Source organism: Rhinoderma darwinii, chromosome 4, assembly GCF_050947455.1.
Source record: "Rhinoderma darwinii isolate aRhiDar2 chromosome 4, aRhiDar2.hap1, whole genome shotgun sequence".
Classification (NCBI taxonomy): Eukaryota; Metazoa; Chordata; class Amphibia; order Anura; family Rhinodermatidae; genus Rhinoderma; species Rhinoderma darwinii.
Window position 1 is genome coordinate 96,483,694 of NC_134690.1, and position 21,417 is coordinate 96,505,110.

At 41.2% G+C, this 21,417-nt stretch overlaps 1 protein-coding gene across 1 annotated transcript in view; it reads left to right on the top strand.

Annotated features, from left to right (window-relative positions):
* Positions 1-322: 322 nt before the first annotated feature.
* Positions 323-21,417, top strand: part of FARSB (phenylalanyl-tRNA synthetase subunit beta) — a 42,149-nt gene continuing 21,054 nt past the window's right edge. The window contains exons 1-14 of the mRNA XM_075861422.1: positions 323-435; positions 2,481-2,536; positions 3,569-3,723; positions 4,783-4,855; positions 5,946-6,061; positions 6,834-6,984; positions 7,164-7,272; positions 8,258-8,328; positions 8,414-8,475; positions 8,921-8,972; positions 9,768-9,829; positions 17,841-18,048; positions 18,557-18,637; positions 18,777-18,869. Of these exons, the coding sequence (XP_075717537.1) occupies positions 378-435; positions 2,481-2,536; positions 3,569-3,723; positions 4,783-4,855; positions 5,946-6,061; positions 6,834-6,984; positions 7,164-7,272; positions 8,258-8,328; positions 8,414-8,475; positions 8,921-8,972; positions 9,768-9,829; positions 17,841-18,048; positions 18,557-18,637; positions 18,777-18,869 (1,347 nt within the window). The 5' untranslated portion in view covers positions 323-377. The remainder of the gene's footprint in view (positions 436-2,480; positions 2,537-3,568; positions 3,724-4,782; positions 4,856-5,945; positions 6,062-6,833; positions 6,985-7,163; positions 7,273-8,257; positions 8,329-8,413; positions 8,476-8,920; positions 8,973-9,767; positions 9,830-17,840; positions 18,049-18,556; positions 18,638-18,776; positions 18,870-21,417) is intronic.

Below are 21,417 nucleotides of genomic sequence, written 5' to 3' on the forward strand. Positions count from 1 at the left end.
GGACCCCGCCTTGCGTTGCAAGCCTCCATATAAGGCCATTCAGCGATTGGTCGAGCGCTAATTAACCCATTCTGATTTGTTAAAGGAAAGGGTCTGACGTGAAAATGATGCAATACAGAGTAAAGCGTGTACGGGTGGCTACATTAATGCCTGTTGTCAGATTAAAACGAATAACCCTTTATGATAGAAATGTATACTTTATAGTGTACAATTATAGAACTATATAAATCACGCATAGTGCACAGAATGTTACATGGGACATTGGATGTCGTTAGCCGCATTTATATCTCGTCAGGCGCCGAGGACGCACTAGTTTGGGGGAAAGTTTACTCTCCCGGCTCTGAGGTCCTTCCCTATGCCGGCGCTGCAGCTGAACCATGCCGACTGTCAGTGTGAAGCGAGATCTCCTGTACCAGGCCCTCGGCCGGACATACAGTATGTGGTGTTCTGTATACTGCACACAGGGGGAAGCCCAGATATAACTAGTTGTTATAATTCTTATATGGAGGAAGCATTGAATTGCATGTACGTTTTTTATTTAATGCCCCCCCCCATACGTCATCATTAGTGGTGATAACACGGTGATCTACCACGTTCTGACAGTGCGATAATTGCGGCACGTATTATTACCATGAAACACTGGCCATAGACGTGAGATGAAGACTAAATGTCAGCTGGAGGGCCAATTCATCATCCACCGTTACTTGTAGCTGACAGCATTACAATGATATTCTGCCATGCATAAAGATTGTCCCTTTAAACTATGAGCCAGCTATTTTTTTAATCGCTGATCAGGCAGTCGTAATAAAAATGTCGGATTACGATTTCCTGAAAATAATCCAACACAGATGATCATTTTTATCACAGATTATTTATCAGCAGTTGATCTTTTGGATGAAAGAAAATTATTAATGGCGGACGATGGGAATATTTGTCATAATTGTACGTCTTGCCAGTTGTCTATGGCCGCCTACTTTTCTATTACAGAGACGACTTGCGTTCACATTACCCCATGGTCTCTGCTCGGAGTGTGTATTATAGAGTTCCAGCCTCTGTAGGGCCATTTACTGATGGTATAGGACCCTTTAAAATGTTCTACAGATATCTCATACTATTAAAGGTGATGGACACTCTTTTGTGGGCATTTTTTTAAAATCAATAGATCAGTCAGTGTGATTAGTGTAACTTTGTAATTAGTCTTTATTATAAAAATCGTTTTACTTTTGGAGATACAGCTGTTCTGTGTTCTCTGTACAGAGCAGCTGTCTCTCGTTTTACACTGAATCCGTCAGTCCTGAGGACCTGACGGGTTCAGTGTCGGGGGAGACACGCAAGATCCACCTGTAATCGGTCACATCAAAAGAGGCTCTGTCACCAGATTTTGCAGCCCCTATCTGCTATTGCAGCAGATCGGCGCTGCAATGTAGATTACAGTAACGTTTTTATTTTTAAAAAACGAGCATTTTTGGCCAAGTTATGGCCATTTTTGTATTTATGCAAATGAGGCTTGCAAAAGTACAACTGGGCGTGTTGAAAAGTAAAAGTACAACTGGGCGTGTATTATGTGCGTACATCGGGGCGTGTTTACTACTTTTACTAGCTGGGCGTTGTGTATAGAAGTATCATCCACTTCTCTTCAGAACGCCCAGCTTCTGACAGTGCAGATCTGTGACGTCACTCACAGGTCCTGCATCGTGTCGGCACCAGAGGCTACAGTTGATTCTGCAGCAGCATCAGCGTTTGCAGGTAAGTCGATCTTACCTGCAAACGCTGATGCTGCTGCAGAATCAACTGTAGCCTCTGGTGCCGATGTGGCCGACACGATGCAGGACCTGTGAGTGACGTCACAGATCTGCACTGTCAGAAGCTGGGCGTTCTGAAGAGAAGAGGATGTTACTTCTCTTCAGAGCGCCCAGCTAGTAAAAGTATTAAAAACGCCCCGATGTACGCACATAATACACGCCCACTTGGACTTTTACTTTTAAACACACCCACTTGGACTTTTGCAAGCCTCATTTGCATAACTACAAAAATGGTCATAACTTGGCCAAAAATGCTCGTTTTTTAAAAATAAAAACGTTACTCTTATCTACATTGCAGCGCCTATCTGCTGCAATAGCAGATAGGGGCTGCAAAATCTGGTGACAGAGCCTCTTTAAAGTTATGGACTGATGGATTCCGTGTAAACAAATGATACAGCTTCTCTGTATAGATAATACAGAACAGCTGTATCTCCAAAAGTAAAACGATTCTTTAATAAAGACTAATTACAAACTTCCACTAATCACACTGACCTATTTATTTTTAAAAATGCCCTCAAAATGTCCATAGCTTTTAAACTGCATGACTTTTCAACCATCTATTGGCATTGATTTGCATGCGTGGTAAGGTATGACGTAAGGGTTTGTCACCACCTCGTGTTTTTATAAAAACTTGTATGTACAAGGGATATGTGACCTTATCTCTTTTTCTCTTTCCAGCTGATGAAGAGTTTGATGAGCTCTGCTTTCAATTTGGATTGGAGTTAGATGAGATTGTAAGTAATCGTACTTGTTTAACGGGATTATCCCACGAAGGACGTTTATCTCCTAGCCACAGGTTACATGGTAAATGTCTGATTTCTGGGGGCCCCACCCATCACTGGGAGTAGAGTCCCAAGCCGACCGCAGTGAGGAGGAGATTCAATGGAGCGATGGACACGCATGCCCTCTGCAGTTCCATTCAATGTCAATGGGGCCGATGGAAAAGGCCGTACTCCGCATCGGCCCCATAGACATTGAATGGGCAGGGCGTACGTCTGATCACAACTTCATTTAAAATCTTTCTCACTGCGGTCGTGCAGTGAGGAGGAACGAAGGGCTCTGGACCCCGATTGTAGTGAACTGTGGGGCTCCCAGCGAGCAGGCTTTGACCCAAAAACATGAAAATGTATTTTGGCTTCATGCCAGTCAAGTTCCCACTTCCCTTGAGGTCATACTCAGAGTGTTCCAGAAAGCTGAGGTATAAGGTGAACAAATAAAAAGGGGGGTCAATAGTGGTTGTTTTTTTTCCCCTCCTTAAAGGGAAAAATAATTGTTATTTTTAATGTATTATTAAAAGTTATACAGTTTTCGAATATACTTTAGTAATTCCATGTGATGGACACACAGGTACTGGGATCGTTAGAAGACACAGCTCTGATACACCTACTGTAACGAGCCGTGCACCTGTGTGTCCATCACATGACCATGGACAGAATTGTATCCACTTGAAGTAAACAATGAAGGTTTCTACTGAATGACAAGCAGAGAACTGTGAGGAATTTAATACAGAAAGTATATTGGGAAAATTGTATAACTTTTAATAATACAAAAAAAACATCCATTTACTGAAACCGGACAACCCGTTAATGCAAAGCCACAATATTGTTAGCCAGGGAGGGAAGTTCACCTAGCCAAAAGTAACTCCTTGCTAAACAGCTCCCTAGATCTCAGCTTCCTTTTCTCCTGTGGTTATGACTAATGTGCGGGAGGAGATCTGAAGTCCTCATTAGTCAAGTTATTCATCGCTTCGTTTTTGACCATTCCAGACGTCTGAGAGAGAAATCCTCAGCAAGGAAAAAGGCGATGGAAAAGTTGATACAGCATCAGATATCGTTCTCTTCAAGATTGATGTTCCCGCCAACCGCTATGATCTTCTGTGTCTGGAGGGACTGGTTCGTGGGCTGCAAATATTTAAGGAAAGGTGCTGTACCTATGCCAGTTTAAATTGCTAGAAATACTACATGCACCCACGCGATGCATACATGATTACTATAGAAATTACTTCTTGTAAAAGAAAAACGGTACCTTTTATTTTCTGTTTAATGGACCTTAAAGAGTCTCTGTCACCAGATTTTCAAACCCCTATCTCGTATTGCAGCAGGTAGGCGCTGCAATGTAGATTACAGTAACGTGTTTTTTTTTTTCAAAAACGAGCAAATGCAAATGAGCCTTTCTTATGTACAACTGGGCGTGTTTAAAGTTATGTACAAGTGGGCGTGTATTGTGTGTGTACATCTGGGCGTTTTTACTTGTTTTACTAGCTGGGCGTTGTGACTAGAAGTGTATGATGGTGACGAATCAGCATCATCCACTTCTGCTTCTGGCAGTGCACAGACACACAGCGTGTTCTCGAGAGATCACGCTGTGACGTCACTCACTTCCTCCCACAGGAACTTCATTGCGTCGGATGAGCGAGGACACGCTGTGTGTCTGTGAACTGCCAGAAGCTGGGTGGTAACGAAGAGAAGTGGATGATGCTGATTCGTCAGCATCATACACTTCTATTCACAACGCCCAGCTAGTAAAACAAGTAAAAACGCCCAGATGTACACACACAATACACGCCCACTTGGACATAACTTTAAACACGCCCAGTTGTACATAAGAAAGGCTCATTTGCATAAATATAAAAATGGTCATAACTTGGCCAAAAATGCTCGTTTTTGAAAAAAATAAAACGTTACTCTTATCCACATTGCAGCGCCGATCACATTCAATAGGAGATAGGGGTCTGAAAATCTGGTGACAGAGCTTCTTTAATGACTAATACAAGTTTAATATTTGAAGTTAGTGGCAAACTTCCTACCATGTAAATGACTGCCCTTCCCACAAGCTGGCACATCGGTTACATAGTGTTTGTGACCTAAGATACATTATTTGCTTTGTGTACAGGTTATTAGTAAAGTTGTGTCTATATGGATAGCACCTTTAATTCATATTTATATACAAATATTTCTACTCTACTTTTCTCTCATTTCAGGATAGAGGCCCCTCGATATAAACGGATAACACCTGCTGACTGTCAGCTACAACGACTGTTCATCACAGAGGAGGTGAGACTTGTTTTTAACAAAGTTTTCTTTACTTGTTTCTGATTTTACCTTCTCCACTATGATCTATGTAGAGCTGCATGTAAGCTGGGTAAAGCTCTCGAGAATATGATAAATTGGGCTGGCGGTTAATAATAATTCATTGGTTCTATTAGACAGTAGCATTGTTACCATTCATTGATATGGATATGCTATTGATGGTCTATCCTAAGAATAGGCCATTGATTTAAAAAATCCGGATAACCCCTTCAAAGGAGAAATCCACCCAAAAGCACCTTCTGACATATCATATAAGCATGGCAGAATGTACTGTTTGTGATAGATCGCCATTTTTTATAATGGTGCCTCGTTGCAGGCGTTGTGTTGGAGTTTTCCAATGATGGAAACGCTGAAGTGCTGCAGTCTTGAAAATCGGTTGAGATTCCAGTGCATGACAACAGCAGTGTTCTCGTTTGGCGTGTATATGATATGAATATTTAGGTGGAGTTCCACTTTAAATAACGTTGGAATAAAGCATGCTGTTAATTTAGCACATACTGAGCGTCATGCTTAATACCCAGTGTAGGGCATGAACAATGCTTGGTTACATCTTCTAACCTTCTTGGCAGCCGCACTGTCCTTATAGCCTCTCGTTTTCCCTCCATATTACCAAAAGTATCATTTAATTTTAATAACCGGTAATGCTTAAAGAGGTTGTCTGGGCACAGGACCGTTTTTCATACTGACGACACCCGGATCCCGCACCGATCGGCTGCCTTCGGCACCGGATGTTATGCAATGTATTCCGTGTTCGGTACCGAAAGCAGAAGGCTCAGCAACTCTGCTCCTGTTCACTTGAATGGGAGCAGATCTGCAGTACTGCAACACAGCCGCTGTAGTGTGACCGGAGCCATCTGGTGCTCGGAGGCAGTCGGAGCAGCTGATCGGTGCGGGGTCCGGGTGTCGGACCAACACCGATCATATACTGATAACTTTGATGATCTTGTGGATAGGTCATCAGTATGAATAACGGTCCCGTGACAACCCCTTTAGCCTAGTCCTGTATATGATCTAGTGTGCAGAAGACTAAAGCGTTTGTTATTCTGTCTGTTAGACCGCTGCAGTACGCCCTTTTGCGGTGGCTGCTGTGCTCCGGAATATAACATTCACCCAGGAGCGATATGAAAATTTCATTGATCTGCAAGACAAACTTCACCAGAACATATGCAGGTACATCCATTTCTAAAGTACTTTTTGTGTTATTTATACCCAAAATGTATTGGGCATTAGCATATCCTGTCTTACCATTTAAATGGGTATTCTGATGACTGACAATATGGCATATTAATTTACGTTAATCTTTTAAACCCAGCTCAAAAGGGGAAGGGGGGTCCTCGTTTCTATGGGGAAAATATATGACAAAAGATTTGCCAAAAGTCGTTTTGCCAGGTTTATATCTGGATACAGGTTTTTTTTCAAGGAACTGAATAGTGACGTCTTCTGCACCTGAAAAAAAGTATAGGCTACAGTACATGTTTTATGCAATAGAAGTCAATGAGCAGACTGATCTTATAGTAACATTTTTGATCTAAGAAAAAGCCAAAGCAAAGTTCATTGTGAGAATTCAGTAACTTGGTTGATATAGAAACACTCACCCCAGACCCCCCCCCCCCATCACTTTGAGAATTAGTCCTCTTCTGAACGTGGCAGACCCCTATAGCAGGACAAGGAATTAAAACACTTGGCTGAGGAACTGTATAGTCCAATCTCCTCCTGCTTACCCGCATATCTATGGGGTTGGACTGTATATTTCTATGCCCATTAATCTTGTGCAGGAATAACTAATTTGCTGATGACTATAAACGTGGATACATTTTATGCAGTCCTTTTATTATTTCACTAAAATATAGATTCAATAACTACATCTACCTGCCTGCTGCCCATATTATTGTGGATGGCATGCGAACGTCCTTGTTCTATTAGCAATCTATTTGTCTCCTAGGCGAAGAACATTGGTGGCAATTGGAACCCATGATCTGGACACCATCACAGGACCATTTATTTACACTGCAAAGCCACCCTCCAATATTAAATTCAGGCCACTGAACCAAAGCAAAGAGTACTCTGCACCAGAGGTGATGGAGCTCTACAGGGTGAGGAAATATTCGTACTTTGAAACCTTATACATATATTTGTGCTTTTGTTTAACTATACATAGAAAATCTGATCTAAAAAAATAATATATTGCAGAGATTGTCAGTTTTAAAAAAAAATATTTCTGTGTTGAAAACCTGTAATGCCACATTGACTAATATCATTTCATTGTTCTCAGACTGACAGCCATCTGAAACATTTCCTGCACATAATTGAAGACAAACCCGTGTATCCTGTGATCTATGACAGCAATGGGGTGCTGCTTTCTATGCCGCCAATCATCAATGGTAGTAGATTTACAACTGTGTGTTTCTATGTTTTTGAAAGGAAAAGCTAAAGCTGACGTTAAGTGACCCACGTAAGATAGCTGTTAGCTGATGTATTTATGAAGAGGGACACTTCTGGTAGCGACTTATCTTCCTCGGGGAAGAAATGGTTTGGATGTAGTAGTGCCAACTCCTTCTTTCCCTGAAACAGCAGGTGTTAGAAGACTCTCGGGCTGCCACCATACTTATATCGTTTACCAAACCCACCAAAAATGTCAGGTTCGGCTGACATTTATCTAATGTGTATAGCCAGCTTTAGAGAATAGATAATTGCTAGATTAAAGTTAATCTTGCTCAATCCCTCTTTACCATTCGCACTTGGCACTGTCAAAATGACATGTTATTTCTGTGGGGAGAGGAGGGGTATGCAGTTTCTGAACACGTTCAGGGCCACCCAGCCTGCAGAAAAATAAAATATGGTTGGCAAAAAGCTCAACTTAATCTCTGAACCCAACTATATTATGTGGAGAATCCTGTATGAACAGTTTTAGACTAGATTTAGTTATCCGACTGTGAGGTGAAACGGTCTTCATCTTAAGCCTCTATTACACCAGCCGATTTTGGCCAGTGCAGTGAGCGCCAATCAACGAGACCGCTCGTTTGCTCCTGTCACAAGGAGACATGCAAGGGACAAGCGGTCGTTACTCCGATCGCTCGTCCCCATACATTATTATCATGTCCGCAATGAACGCTTGTCTGCCCGATGATTGCCCAGTGTAAAAGCCCCTTTACGTTGTAACACTGCCTGATATCACAATGGGATTATATAACACTAGAACAATGCATGGTGGCTATTACCATAGTACTCTCGCTCACCAAGGTAATGAAATGTCTACTCTCAATTGCTCTTACAGCAAAATCAGACCTGTGACATAACCTAACCCTTACTGCAATGCGTAACTGTGGTTTCTGTCTTTCTTTCTTTTTCTATGTTGACTTATTTTAGGGGATCACACAAAAATCACCTTGAATACCCGCAACGTATTTATTGAATGCACAGCCACGGATCTTACAAAGGTGATGGAGATAACATAGCCCATTGTGCTGCTGTTAATGACAACTTTTTGATTGATTGTGTTACTTATTAACTCATTTCTTATAGGCTAAAATAGTCCTGGACATTATGGTCACTATGTTCAGTGAATACTGCAAAGAGCCGTTCACGTGAGTAAAATCGACTAAAACAATAATGTTAATATGCTGTGTTTAAGGGGTTAAATACTAACTTCACTTGTGGTCACGCACTCCTAATAAACCGTTGGGTCTCTCGGGGTTACGTCCTAGGCGTGCGATGTGGAAGTCACTATTTATATGCAGGTATAGATGTAAATGCACAGAACGTCACCACAATTGGGCTTTCAGGATAATCGCCGCATAGGATTTCTGATCATGAATTATTTCGGATAATTATTTTGATTCTGAATAAATTCACCTCTATACCAGATTCCTGAGAGAGTCTGCTGAATTCTTATATTCTTTCAAAGGTCATTGTCTTATTACAACACAGAAGTGCAATGAAAACACAAGTCTCCTTATGCCAGAAAACCTCTTGTACAATAAATTTTTATTCTGTCTTAGAAAACGGCTTTAAAAAATATTCTCTTTGCAGTGTGGAGGCTGCTGAGGTTATTTACCCAGATGGAAGAAGTGATTTCTATCCGGTAAGAGATTCATTTTTATTTTTCTATTTGAAAAGGCCCATTTTGGGAAATGTAGCCCTTGTCAAAAATGTAAAACATCATCATCATTAATGTTCTGTTCACATCCCGTTAGAGCCACTATGTTCGGGATATATACCAAACGTATCATTGGGCTCCAATTTACCTGAGATATGCCAAAAGTCTGTCCAATTGGCATATGCCAGGCATCATCTTGCTTTGTTTTTGCGCTGTATGGAATAATGTAGTAGACTATGCTATTCCATGCAGGGGCATACAGAATAAAAACATGTACCGTTTGGGATCTGTTTTTCTTCAATGGGGGACATGCCACTGTATGCCTGCGCAGCTTTCTGTTGTCATGAAAACCTTCATGTATTAAATAGTTGTTTAATTTCTAACTGTACCTATATCGGCAGAATTCTGCATATTTCACCAGCGTCAAGAGACTAGGAAAACTGGGTGATGACACATGTAGCGGTGGTGACAATGTTAATTGCCACCCAGGTTATATAAGTTGGAAATTACAGAATAGGAACCACTTAAGAGATGAGAACATCTGATCAAATTTTAGGGAATTTTCTTAAAGGGGGTCTATGCGTACAGGCCCAAACCCGCAATATAACCAACTTGGCTGTGTACTTTCCTTACCAATTTTGAAACCTGTGATGTAAGTATGTTGCTAAGTTTGCTATATTGGGAATACATGTAGCCTAGAAAATCACTTTAATTACTATTGTATGCCTCACTAAACAGCGACCCATTTCTAATCGTCACATGATATTGTTTGGAACGCAGGAGCTGGCATACAGAAAAGAAACACTTGCTGCCGAGAAAATAAACAGTAAAATTGGGATCAGGTAAGAAATGAACAAAAAGTTTGCAGTCCGTATACACTGATTTTGGTTCATCCTTTTTGTATCTGCCCCTTATTCACATACGAGTCACCTCTTCGGTGTGTGTAGCTGCCGTCAACGATAAAATATGTCCAAGATCCTGAGAAGTTGACAAAGTCTGCTTATACATCCAGTTCCGACATTTAGTATTTTGCCTAATATGCAGCGGACACAGACTGTCATAAAACAGGGAAACAATGGAGAGAGTGATTTTTGTATCAATGGAAAATTTCTGATCATATGTACTGAGGTTTTGCTGTAAGTTCTATTTCCCTTCACCTACCAGACACTTATGGAATATCCTGTCGATAGGCCATACATTTCTAAGATGAAAAAAGCCTTTAACCCCTTCAGGACACAGCCTGTTTTGGCCTTCAGGACGCAGCCAATTTTTTCAAATCTGACATGTTTCACTTTATGTGGTAATAACTTCGGAATGCTTTTACCTATCCAAGCGATTCTGAGATTGTTTTCTCGTGACACATTGGACTTTATGTTACTGGCAAAATTTGCTCGATACATTAAGTATTTAATTGTGAAAAACACCAAAATTTAGCGAAAAATTGCAAAAATTAGCATTTTTCTAAATTTATATGTATCTGCTTGTAAGACAGGCAGTTATACCACACAAAATTGTTACTAGTTAACATCCCCCATATGTCTACTTTAGATTGGCATTGTTTTTTGAACATCCTTTTATTTTTCTATGACATCACAAGGCTTAGAACTTTAGCAGCAATTTCTCACATTTTCAAGAAAATTTCAAAAGGCTATTTTTACAGGGGCCAGTTCAGTTGTGAAGTGGATTTTAGGGCCTTATATATTAGAAACCCTCGATAAGTCACCCCATTTTAAAAACTTCAGCCCTCAAAGTATTCAAAACAGCATTTAGAAAGTTTCTTAACCCTTTAGATGTTTCACAGGAATTAAGGCAAAGTAGATGTGAAATGTTCAAATTTCTTTTTTTTTTTTGCAGAAATTAATTTTTCATCTATTTTTTTTGTAACACAGAAAGTTTTACCAGAGAAACGCAACTCAATATCTATTGCCCAGATTCTGCAGTTTTTAGAAATACCCCACATGTGGCCCTAGTGCACTTATTGACTGCAGCACAGGCCTCAGAAGCAAAGGAGCACCTAGAGGATTTTGGGGCCTCCTTTTTTATTAGAAAATATTTTAGGCACCATGTCGGGTCTGAAAGGCTCTTGCGGCGCCAAAACAGTGGAAATCCCCCAAAAGTGACCCCATTTCGGAAACTATACCCATTGAGGAAATTATCTAGGGGTATAGTTAGCATTTTGACCCCGCAGGTTTTTTAGAGAAATTATTGGAAGTAGGCCGTGAAAATGAAAATCGACATTCTTTCAAAGAAAATGTAGGTTTAGCTAATTTTTTCTAATTTCCACCCGGGCTAAAAGGAGAAAATGCACCACTACATTTGTAAAGCAATTTCTCCCGAGTAAAACAGTACCCCACATGTGGTAATAAACGGTTGTTTGGACACACGGCAGGGCTTAGAAGGGAAAGAGCGACATTTGGTTTTTGCAGCTCAAATTTAGCAGGAATGGTTTGCGGAGACCACATCGCATTTGCAAAGCCCCTAAGGGACCAAAACAGTGAAAACACCAAAAAAGTGACTCCATTTAGGAAACTACACCCCTTGAAGAATCCATCTAGGGGTGTAGTGAGCATTTTGAACCCACAGGGGTTTCATAGATTTTATTAGAATTGGGCAGTGAAGATAAAAAGAATACTTTTTTTCCAATAAGACGTAGCTTTAGCTCAAAATTTTTCATTTTATCAATAAATAAAGGAATTTAAAAAAAACAACATTTGTAAAGCAACTTCTCTGGAGTACGGCAATACCCCATTTGTGGTCATAAACTGCTGTTTGGGCACACGGCAAGGATCTGAAGAGAAGGAGCGCCATTTGGCTTTTGGAGCACAGATTTTGCTGGATTGGTTTCTTGACACCGTGTCACTATTGCAAAGCTCCTAAGGTGTCAGTACAGTGGAAACTCCACAAAAGTGATTCCATTCACAAAACTACACCCCTTGAGGAATTCATCTAGGGGTGTAGTGAGCATTTTGACCCGACAAGTGTTTCATAGATTTTATTAGAATTGGGCAGTGAAAATTAAAAAAAATCCTTTTTCTTCAATAATACGTAGTTTTAGCTGAAAATGTTTCATTTTCTCAACAAATAAATGAAAAAAAGCACCACAACACTTGTAAAGCAACTTCTCCTGTGTACGGCAATACCACATATGTGGTCATAAACTGCTGTTTGGGCACACAGTAGGGCTCAGAAGGGAAGGAGCGCCATTTGGCTTTTGGAGTACAGATTTTGCTGGATTGGTTTCTGGGCGCTATGTCGCATTTGCAAAGTCCCTGTGGGACCAAAACAGTGGATCCCCCCCAGAAGTGACCCCATTTTGGAAACTACACCCCTCAAGGTATTCACTTAGGGGTGTAGTGAGCATATTAACACCACAGGTGATTGGCAGAAATTGGTGTGCACTCGATGTTGCAGAGTGAAAATGGGATTTTTTTCTATAGATATGCCAATATGTGGCGCCCAGCTTGTGCCACTGGAGACACACACCCCAAAAATTGTTAAAAGGGTTCTCCCGGGTATGGCGATGCCATATATGTGGAAGTAAACTGCTGTTTGGGCACACTGTAGGGTTCAGAAGGGAGGTAGCGCCATTTGGCTTTTGGAGTGTGGATTTTGCTTGTAGTAGTTTTGTATTGAGTCTTACTGGTGTTTCCGTTTATAATGTAGGGCATATGTAAGCCGGGCGGAGTATATAAGGGGCATAGTCAGGTGGTATAATAATGGGGTAAACAAAAACAATAAAATAATCCATAGATGTGTGGATGCTGTGACACAATCCTTTCTGCACAGGCCGGTGTCGCACTGATAAACTGTGTCCTTTCTTATCCCCCTTTTGGTCCACACTCCGCACCTTTGCAGTTTGAGGAATTTTGCTGAGAAGTGTTGTCCTGGTATAATACGGGCACCCTCGCTTTCAGCAGATATGTTTGGGCCCTCCCCTTCCTGGTTCCCTAATTTTAGGGGCCTTGATAATTCGCCACTTGAAACAGAAGAAACGTTCCCCTCGGGCCGGCACAACTGCATATTTTTATTTCCTTGCTTATTGGAGCCTTAACTAATTTTATTTTTTCATAGACGTAGTGGTATGAGGGCTGGTTTTTTTGTGTGACGAGCTGTAGCTTTTATTGGTACAATTTTGGGGTACATGCAACTTTTTGATCACATGTTATCCTTTTTTTTTTGGGAGGCAAGGTGACCAAAAAACAGCAATTCTGACATTATTTTTTTAATTCTTTTTATACAGCGTTCACCACGCGTTATAAATTACACGTTACCTTTATTCTGCGGGTCAGTACGATACCGGCGATACCTAATTTATAGCACTTTTTTATGTTTTACAACTTTTTGCACAATTAAATAACCTTTGTAAAGAGAATGGATTTTTTCTGTCGCCATGTTGTGAGAGCCATAACGGGTTTAATTTTTTCGTTGACGGAGCTGTATGAGGGCTTATTTTTAGCGAGACGAGTTATAGTTTTTATAGGTACCATTTTTTGGTACATGCGACTTTTTGATCACTTTTTATTTCAATTTTTGGAAGACAAAGTGACCAAAAAATAGCAATTATGTCAGTATTTTTTAGTTTTTTTTTTACGGCGTTCACTGTGCGGAATAAATAACATAATATTTTTATAGTTAAGGTCGTTACGGTCGCAGCGATACCAAATATGTATGGCTTTATTATTTTTTTCAATAATAAATGACTTGATAAAGGAAAAAGGGCGATTGTGTTTTGTGTTATTATTTGAAACTTTTATTGTATTTTTACAACTTTTATTTTTACTTTTTTTACACTTTTTTTTTTTTACACTTTTCTTTAGTCCCACTAGGGGACTTGAAGGTCCAACTGTTTGTTTGATGTTCTAATACATTGCACTACCCATGTAGTGCAATGTATTAGAACTGTCAGTTGTTCACGGACAGCAAGCCGATCAGGCTCCGCCTCCGGGCGGGGCCTAATCGGCTAACGTAATGGCAGATAGGAAGCCTTTGTTAAAGCTTCCATTTGCCATAACAATCGCCCCCCGCAACAATCGGCCCCCCGCAATCGCGTAGCGGGGTGCCGATGTTGCTATAAGAACTTAAATGCGGCGGTCACTATTGACTGCCGCAATTAAGGGGTTAATCGGTTCGGATCACCGCTGTGATCCGACCCGATGTTTTCCCCCAGTACTAAGGCTGCTAGTAGCAGCCTGTACTGGGAGATGCCGGGCTGCGGGGAGCGCCTGTGTGCTCTGTTAGGAGCACACGTGGATTAACGGGCTGCAGGCACAACGACCAGTTTTGCAACCCGTTAATCTACGTGGGGTGGTCGTGAAGGTGTTAAAGTCCTGGGGGAATTGGCTGCAAATGAAATGACTGGGAATAAGCCTAGCATGCTCACTCGATGGTTTCCGTATTTTCCATTGACTACAATGTAGATTGTCTGTGTATGCAGGGCCACTTCTCTACAAGTAAGTACCAGGCAACCCCTTCCCAGGATCCAAGTATGTCCCAGTAATTGAACCCCCACCATCTACTCAATATACCTTAAAAGTCTTTTATGGGAAAATCCCTTTCAAGAGAACTGGTCCCATATTGAATTGTATTTGCTTTGTATGCACGGCATTACTACTGGGCCCTGATTTTTTTAAACTTCATTTTCTTTGTTTTGGAGAAACACAAATGATAGATAATCTTACATTCAGAGTCCATATAAAAGCATTTTGTAAGCTTGGTGCGTTCTATATGTCCCACTGTAATAAATGCGATGCTCTCCCGGTGTTACAGAATAAAAGGGTTAACACAATAAACAAGTGAAAATAAAAGAAACAAACTTCTACAGGGCCCTGTTTTTATGGGAGAGAACAGGAAAGCTGTTGGGGATTTTGGGGGTAAATAATGGGCACTCGACTGGAGTCTTCCTGTTAAGTTTCCTTTGAAGTGTAGGTTCACCGGATAAAATAAATATGTGAATATACACATTCAGAAAATTGTTATGATTCCTCAGGACTGGACCTAATTCACCAAATATGATCTAGAAGCCCTGCAGACTATTTTGGACTTGTGTCCTGCCTTCCAATCCTTTTTTTACCTCCGACATAGTACAAAAATGCTGGAGGAAAACTGATGACCCCGTTATTTTCTATGGGGTTAGTTTTGCGTCTGACGGCATCCGTTTTGCCACTGAACGTCTCCCTGGGCCGGACAGGGAAACGTTACATGACTTTGTCATCAGTTGTGTCCTGCTCAAGCAAAAAAGAAATAAAACAAAAATGGTGAGACACAACTGTTACATGTTAACCCAGCCTAAGTAAATGGAAATAAGGACATAACAGGGTTCTTTAAAATGTTAAATCCTTTTCACCACATAGATGATCAAAACTTACGAATTCGGCACGCAAAGTCAAATAACACCTAGAAAATCTGCTACACACCATTACATTTTGGATCAAGTGGCTCATGAGGGGGGTATGAGACGGGTAATATAACCCTACATTATAAGTGTCTCTTGGAAGCCCCCCTTAAACTTCACCCCGTGTCATTGCCACGTACATGGGAAGAACCATTACAGATGATAAATGGCAGGACATTCTTGACAATGTTCTGCAGTTAGTGAGGCCCATAGTGTCTCAGATCCATCTCCTTCACGGAGTATATAGGACACCGTTATTACTTTTCAGAATATAGTTTAGAAAAGATGATCGCTGTACGAGATGCCATTCTCCCAGAGCTGGGCTAGTTCATTTAATGTGGAGTTGTCCTCGTCTATGAAGATACAGGGTGGATGTAGTAGACTTGATTGACCGTTTTCACAATCCGATTGTATCGAATTCCTTTGATCTGCCTACTGGGATATGTTTAGGAGATTCCAGCGCAGACGAGCCTTTTGCGCAAAACCCAATTTATCCTACGACAGCAGAACACATGGAACACACAGCCCATGGGCAGTAAGAACGAGTGGCTATCAACGAGGCAGCTTGTTTGCTCCTTTCAAAAGGAGCGATGATCGGTTAAGTGTGGGGACGAGCGATCGTCACTATTCTGTGGATATGCCATAAACGTCTGTCGTGAGACACCCTCTTTAACCCCTTAACGACCAGGCCTATTTTGGCCTTAATGACCAAGCGTTTTTTTTGTTTTTTTTTCTCATCTTCACATTTTTTTCGTGGGATGAATTGTTTTTCAATGGCACCATTTTTTGGTGCATATATTATAGTGATTAACTTTTTTGGGGGGAGGGAATTGAAAAGAAACGCTATTCCTGCTTAGTTTTTCGCTTTTTAAATTGACGCCGTCCACTATGCGGCATAAATAACATGTTACCTGTATTCTATGTGTCGGTACGATTACGGCGACACCACGTGTATGGGTTTTTTTATGGTTTACTACGTTTGCACAATAAGAATCCTTTTAAACAAAAGTACATTTTTGCATAACCGCATTCCAGGAACCGTAACTTTATCATTTTTCCATCGATCTCGCCACATGAGGGCTTGTTTTTTTGCGGGACAAGGTGTAGTTTTCATCGCTACTATTTTGGGGTGCATGGGACTTGTTGATTAACTTTTATTATAATTTTTTTGGTGGGGGAATGGAGAAAAAAAGCGATCTTTCCATCGGGTTTTTTTTTGTACGGTGTTCACTATACAGTTCAATTAATGTGTTAACTTTATTCTTTGTGTCGTTACAATGGCGTCGATACCATATGTGTGTACGTCATGTTGTTTTTACACTTTTATTAAATAAAACCACTTTTTATGGAAAAAAAATTGTTTTATTTTTACTGTTCACATTTTTTTTTTTTAAACTTTATTTAACTGTTTTTTTAATTATTTTATTAAGTCCCAACAGGGGACTTCACCATGTGATCTTCTGATCGCTTATATAATGCTTTGGTATACTTAGTATACCAAAGCATTATTGCCTGTCCGTGCAAAACTGACAGGCAATGTATTAGGCCGTGCCTCTGCCATAAAGCCGGGGTAGGTCTGGGGGCCTTTGTTAGGCTCCAGGCTGCCATGGCAACCTGGGTTTGCGTGTTGCCGATGGGTGACAGAGGGAGCTCCCTCCCTCTGTCAAATGATGTAAATGCCGCGGTCGCTATTGACGCGGGCACAGCTTCTGTGCCCACGCGATCACCATCACGTACATGCACGTGGGAATGTGCAAACAGGCTGCATTCCCCCACATATATGTACGTGAAAATGCGGGAAGAGGTTAATGATGGTGCCTAGTCTTATGGTTTTGTAGGTGTATAAATTTAGTTTTGGTGAGATTCACTACACTTTGAACCCTTCACGCCACTATAGCCAAATCGGTCTCTCTCTGAATTGCTGCACTTGTAGCGGTGGTTCACAGTACTACAGCCTTCTCCCATTGAAGTGAATAGGTGAAGGCTGTAATACTGTGAACCGCAGTGTGTCGGCGATTAAGTGTGAGCAGGTAAGGAATGAAGGGGAAGCCGTGCTCGCATGAGCGTTTCATCCCTTTCAAAAACGTTTATCGCTGAGGGTTCCGGGAGTCAGACCCCGACTGATCAGATATTGATGGCCTGAGGATAGGCCATCAATTTTTAGGGACTGGACAACATCAATAAGGCATGTGGTTCAGACTCTGTTCCCCAGTGAGAACTTCTGATACCTCCTAACCCATCATATCTCCAAAATATCTTCCGAGTCCCAGGCAATCTCTGTTCTATACTGTGTTTTAATGTCTTATCGCCATAAGAAGGTATGCCTTACCACTAGGCCCCGATGCGCGGAGTATGTGGGGGGTGTAATGGATAAACATTGGTCATTGCCTCTCCAAATTCTAGAAAGAGGATGTCACGATATAGATATGTCATATAAAATCCATGACTTTCTATTTCTCCAGGGAGACGCCAGACAAGTTGGCCAAACTACTCACACGGATGTGTCTGAAATCTCATGTGTTAGAAGATGGGGAGCAGCTGGAGATTGAGATCCCCCCTACAAGAGCAGACATTATTCATGCGTGTGACATTGTAGAGGATGCAGCTGTAGCCTTTGGTTACAATAACATCCAAATGACCATTCCTAAAACCTACACCATCGCTAACCAGGTGAGTGCGCCACATTTTCTGCACTAGAAGATTTTTTAAATAGACCATGTCCGCTCAACGCTGGAGCGTCTTTACTAGGAACTCTGTACTGTGACGTTCATCTGCTATTCCTCCTGGAAATGTAAGACTAAATTGACAACTGGGTGTTACCATTCACTTATCAATAGGGTGACACTGTCCAATTAGTCCTGACCGTTGTGGCGCTGTTCAGAATGGTTTTCTGCTAATATTACCTTTTATTATAAGGTTATTATTGGAGCAGTTTATTTTATGGTGAATGTACTAGAAGCAGGGGTCACGGTTAAGTCCATTTTAGTTTTTTGCCAGTTCTATTTGTGGCACAATCCGTGATGCTGTTTACGGAGAGTATAATTTGAATGAATTAGTAATAGTTTAGAAAATGTATTGTGAAATCTAAAGTGCACACATATTATAACTGCAGTCTCTTCTTCCTTATGTTTGCATTGAACAGCATCTTTAGTAACTTTTTTTTTTTTGTCTTTTGTAGTTTCCTCTAAATAAGTTGACCGAATTGCTGCGTCAGGATTTGGCCGCTGCTGGTTTTACTGAAGCTCTGACATTCGCCTTGGTGAGCGCTTGTTGTGTAGTCCGCCTCATTGGATGGAAAATTTGCATGTGCCAAATGTCTGTTATTTCTATACAACAATTCTGTATTATTCCGTCTGAAATTAACCCGATGATTCTTTTCTTTCCTTTTGGTCCCACAGTGTTCAATTGATGATATTGCAGATAAACTGGGTATTCCTGTCTCAGCCACCAATGCAGCACACATTGCAAATCCCAAAACTGCAGAGTTTCAGGTCAGTCAATTGCTGGGGTCAATGGATTAAACCCATCAAACATCTACGCACCTCTGCGCTACGAGCCAAGGGGGCATGTGGATTCATCCTAGTGTTCCATATAGATCACAGCGTCAGGACTGACACTGCTTTCTTACATGTCTCTGACGTTAGAGAATAGAGAAACATATAGAACCCAGGCTCCCCCAGGAGATAAGGGGAGTCTGAGGTGCATGCAGCGTCTTATTGCCCACTAGCTATGGCGGTAAATATGAATGCTCAGCCAACCTTATCCATCCACGGGGACGTCCAGAGAAAGAACTGTCATCGGCCAAATGCAATTTTATGTGTTTAGTTAGTTTAACACAGGCTGCAGTTAACCACGGACGGCAGCAAGGGATCGATTTGGGTGGCAATCTCTTTTAGGCTCCTTTCAAATCTGCGTATGTGAACAAAGCCTTCTGGGTTGACTTTTGCTGGCTGTTTTATAGGGACCCAAAAGTAGGCAAGTATACTTTAGTTTACTTTTATTTAGTTGTAGATCTCCAAATTGTAACTCTAAGGATGACGATAATATAGACTCTCCTTTCTTCTCTTATCCTGTGTTTACTGTATATTATAACTGAATGTCCTATGGACTGGACATAGTTTGTGCCCTTCCTCATTATGTGTGAAGTATGCCAAGCACTAGTGTGGGGTCATACAAATACAATAAACACTCACCTCTCCTCCAACCAACCCCCCCCCCCCCGCCCAGATTTAAAAGAGACTGAGTGGGCAGAGGTTGGTGCATCTGATTGCAGTTGTTAGCACAGAGTAGGGAGGTCTCAGACTTCTGCTTTTCCCATATTGCCACTGTGAAGAAACACAAGTCTGAAGACGTGAGCGATTCATCCACGACACCATATGCAAAGTGACAGTCCAGCCGGACAGTAATTCTACATCTCCTTTCTACATCTATTTATTGCTTAACCCGTTAGTGACCGGCCCATAGTCTTTTTACGTCTGTCACTAACGGGCCTTATTCCGATGCCATAGACTTTTTACTTTGCTGCATCGGAATAAGTAAACAGAGCAGGGAGCTGTCAAATCTCCCTGCTCTCAGCTGCTAGAGGCAGCTGGTGGCGTACCTGCTCGACCGGGTGAGATCGATACTAGTATCGATCTCGCCCGTTTAACCCCTCAGATGCGGTGCTAAATAGCATGCACCGCATCTGAGTGGTTTTGGAGAGAGGGAGGGAGCTCCCTCTCATTCCACTGACACCTGGTGATAAGATCGCAGAGTGTCTGTGTCTCTGATGGCAGCCGGGGGCCTAATAAAGGCCCCCAGGTCTTCCTGTGGCGAATGCCTGCTAGGTCATGCCAGAGGCATGTCCTAGCATATGCCTGTCCGTTTTACACGTACAGGCATAATACACTGCAATACAGAAGTATTGCAGTGTATTCTAAATGCGATCGGATTATCGCATAGTGAAGTCCCCTAGTGGGACTAGTAAGAAAGTTAAAAAAAAAAAGTTTCATAAAAAGTGAAAAAAAAAAAATGAAAAACCCACTTTTTCCCCTTACAAAATGCTTTATTATTAACAAACAAAATAAAGTAAAAAATGTACACACATTTGGTATCGCCGCGTCCGTAACGACCCCGACTATAAACGTATTACATCATTTAACCCGCACGGTGAACGCCGTAAAAAATAAATTAAAAAAATTGCTGTTTTCTTTGAATCCAGCCTTAAAAAAAAATGTGATAAAAAGTGATCAAAAAGTCGCATCGACTCCAAAATGGTACCGATAAAAACTACAAGTCGTCTCGCAAAAAAAAACCCTCCTAAAATTGCATCGGCGAAAAAATAAAACCGTTACGGCTCTTCAAATAGGGAGATACAAAAACAAATAATTTTGAAAAATAAGAGTTTTTTTTACTGTGTAAAAGTAGTAAAACATACAAAAACTATACAAATTTGGTATCGTTGCAATCGCAACAACCCGCTGAATAAAGTTGTGTTATTTATACCACACGGTAAACGGCGTCAATTTAGGACGCAAAAAAGTGTGGCGAAATTGCGTTTTTTTTTCTATTCCCCCCCCCCCCAAAAAGTTTATAAAAGTTAATCAAATTCTATGTACCCCAAAATGGTGCTATTAAAAATTACAACTTGTCCCGCAAAAAACAAGACCTTATACAGCTGAGCAAATTGTGCAAAAAGATCCTGGATAACCTGTTCTAGATTTATAATAATCCCTGCTCACTCTGGGCTTAAGAGTCCAGTGGGTGGTCTTACTCCAGTGATTGACAGCTATTTCTGTATTCACACTCATACAGGAAAGGCTGTCAGTCCGTGGTTGAAACCACACACTGGACTCCTTCACCCACAGCTAGCAGGGCTTTATATGTTTTTCCCACAAAACAATATATTCATCTGTTCAGCTCCTCCTGCTCTATACATGCTGCCCACAGGTTGAACATCATGTTTAACATGACAAGTTCCCTTTTAAAACATTATAATCTATAAATTAGGGTAAAGGCTGACCCATTCCAGATGGACAAAAAAACATTTAATAACTGATT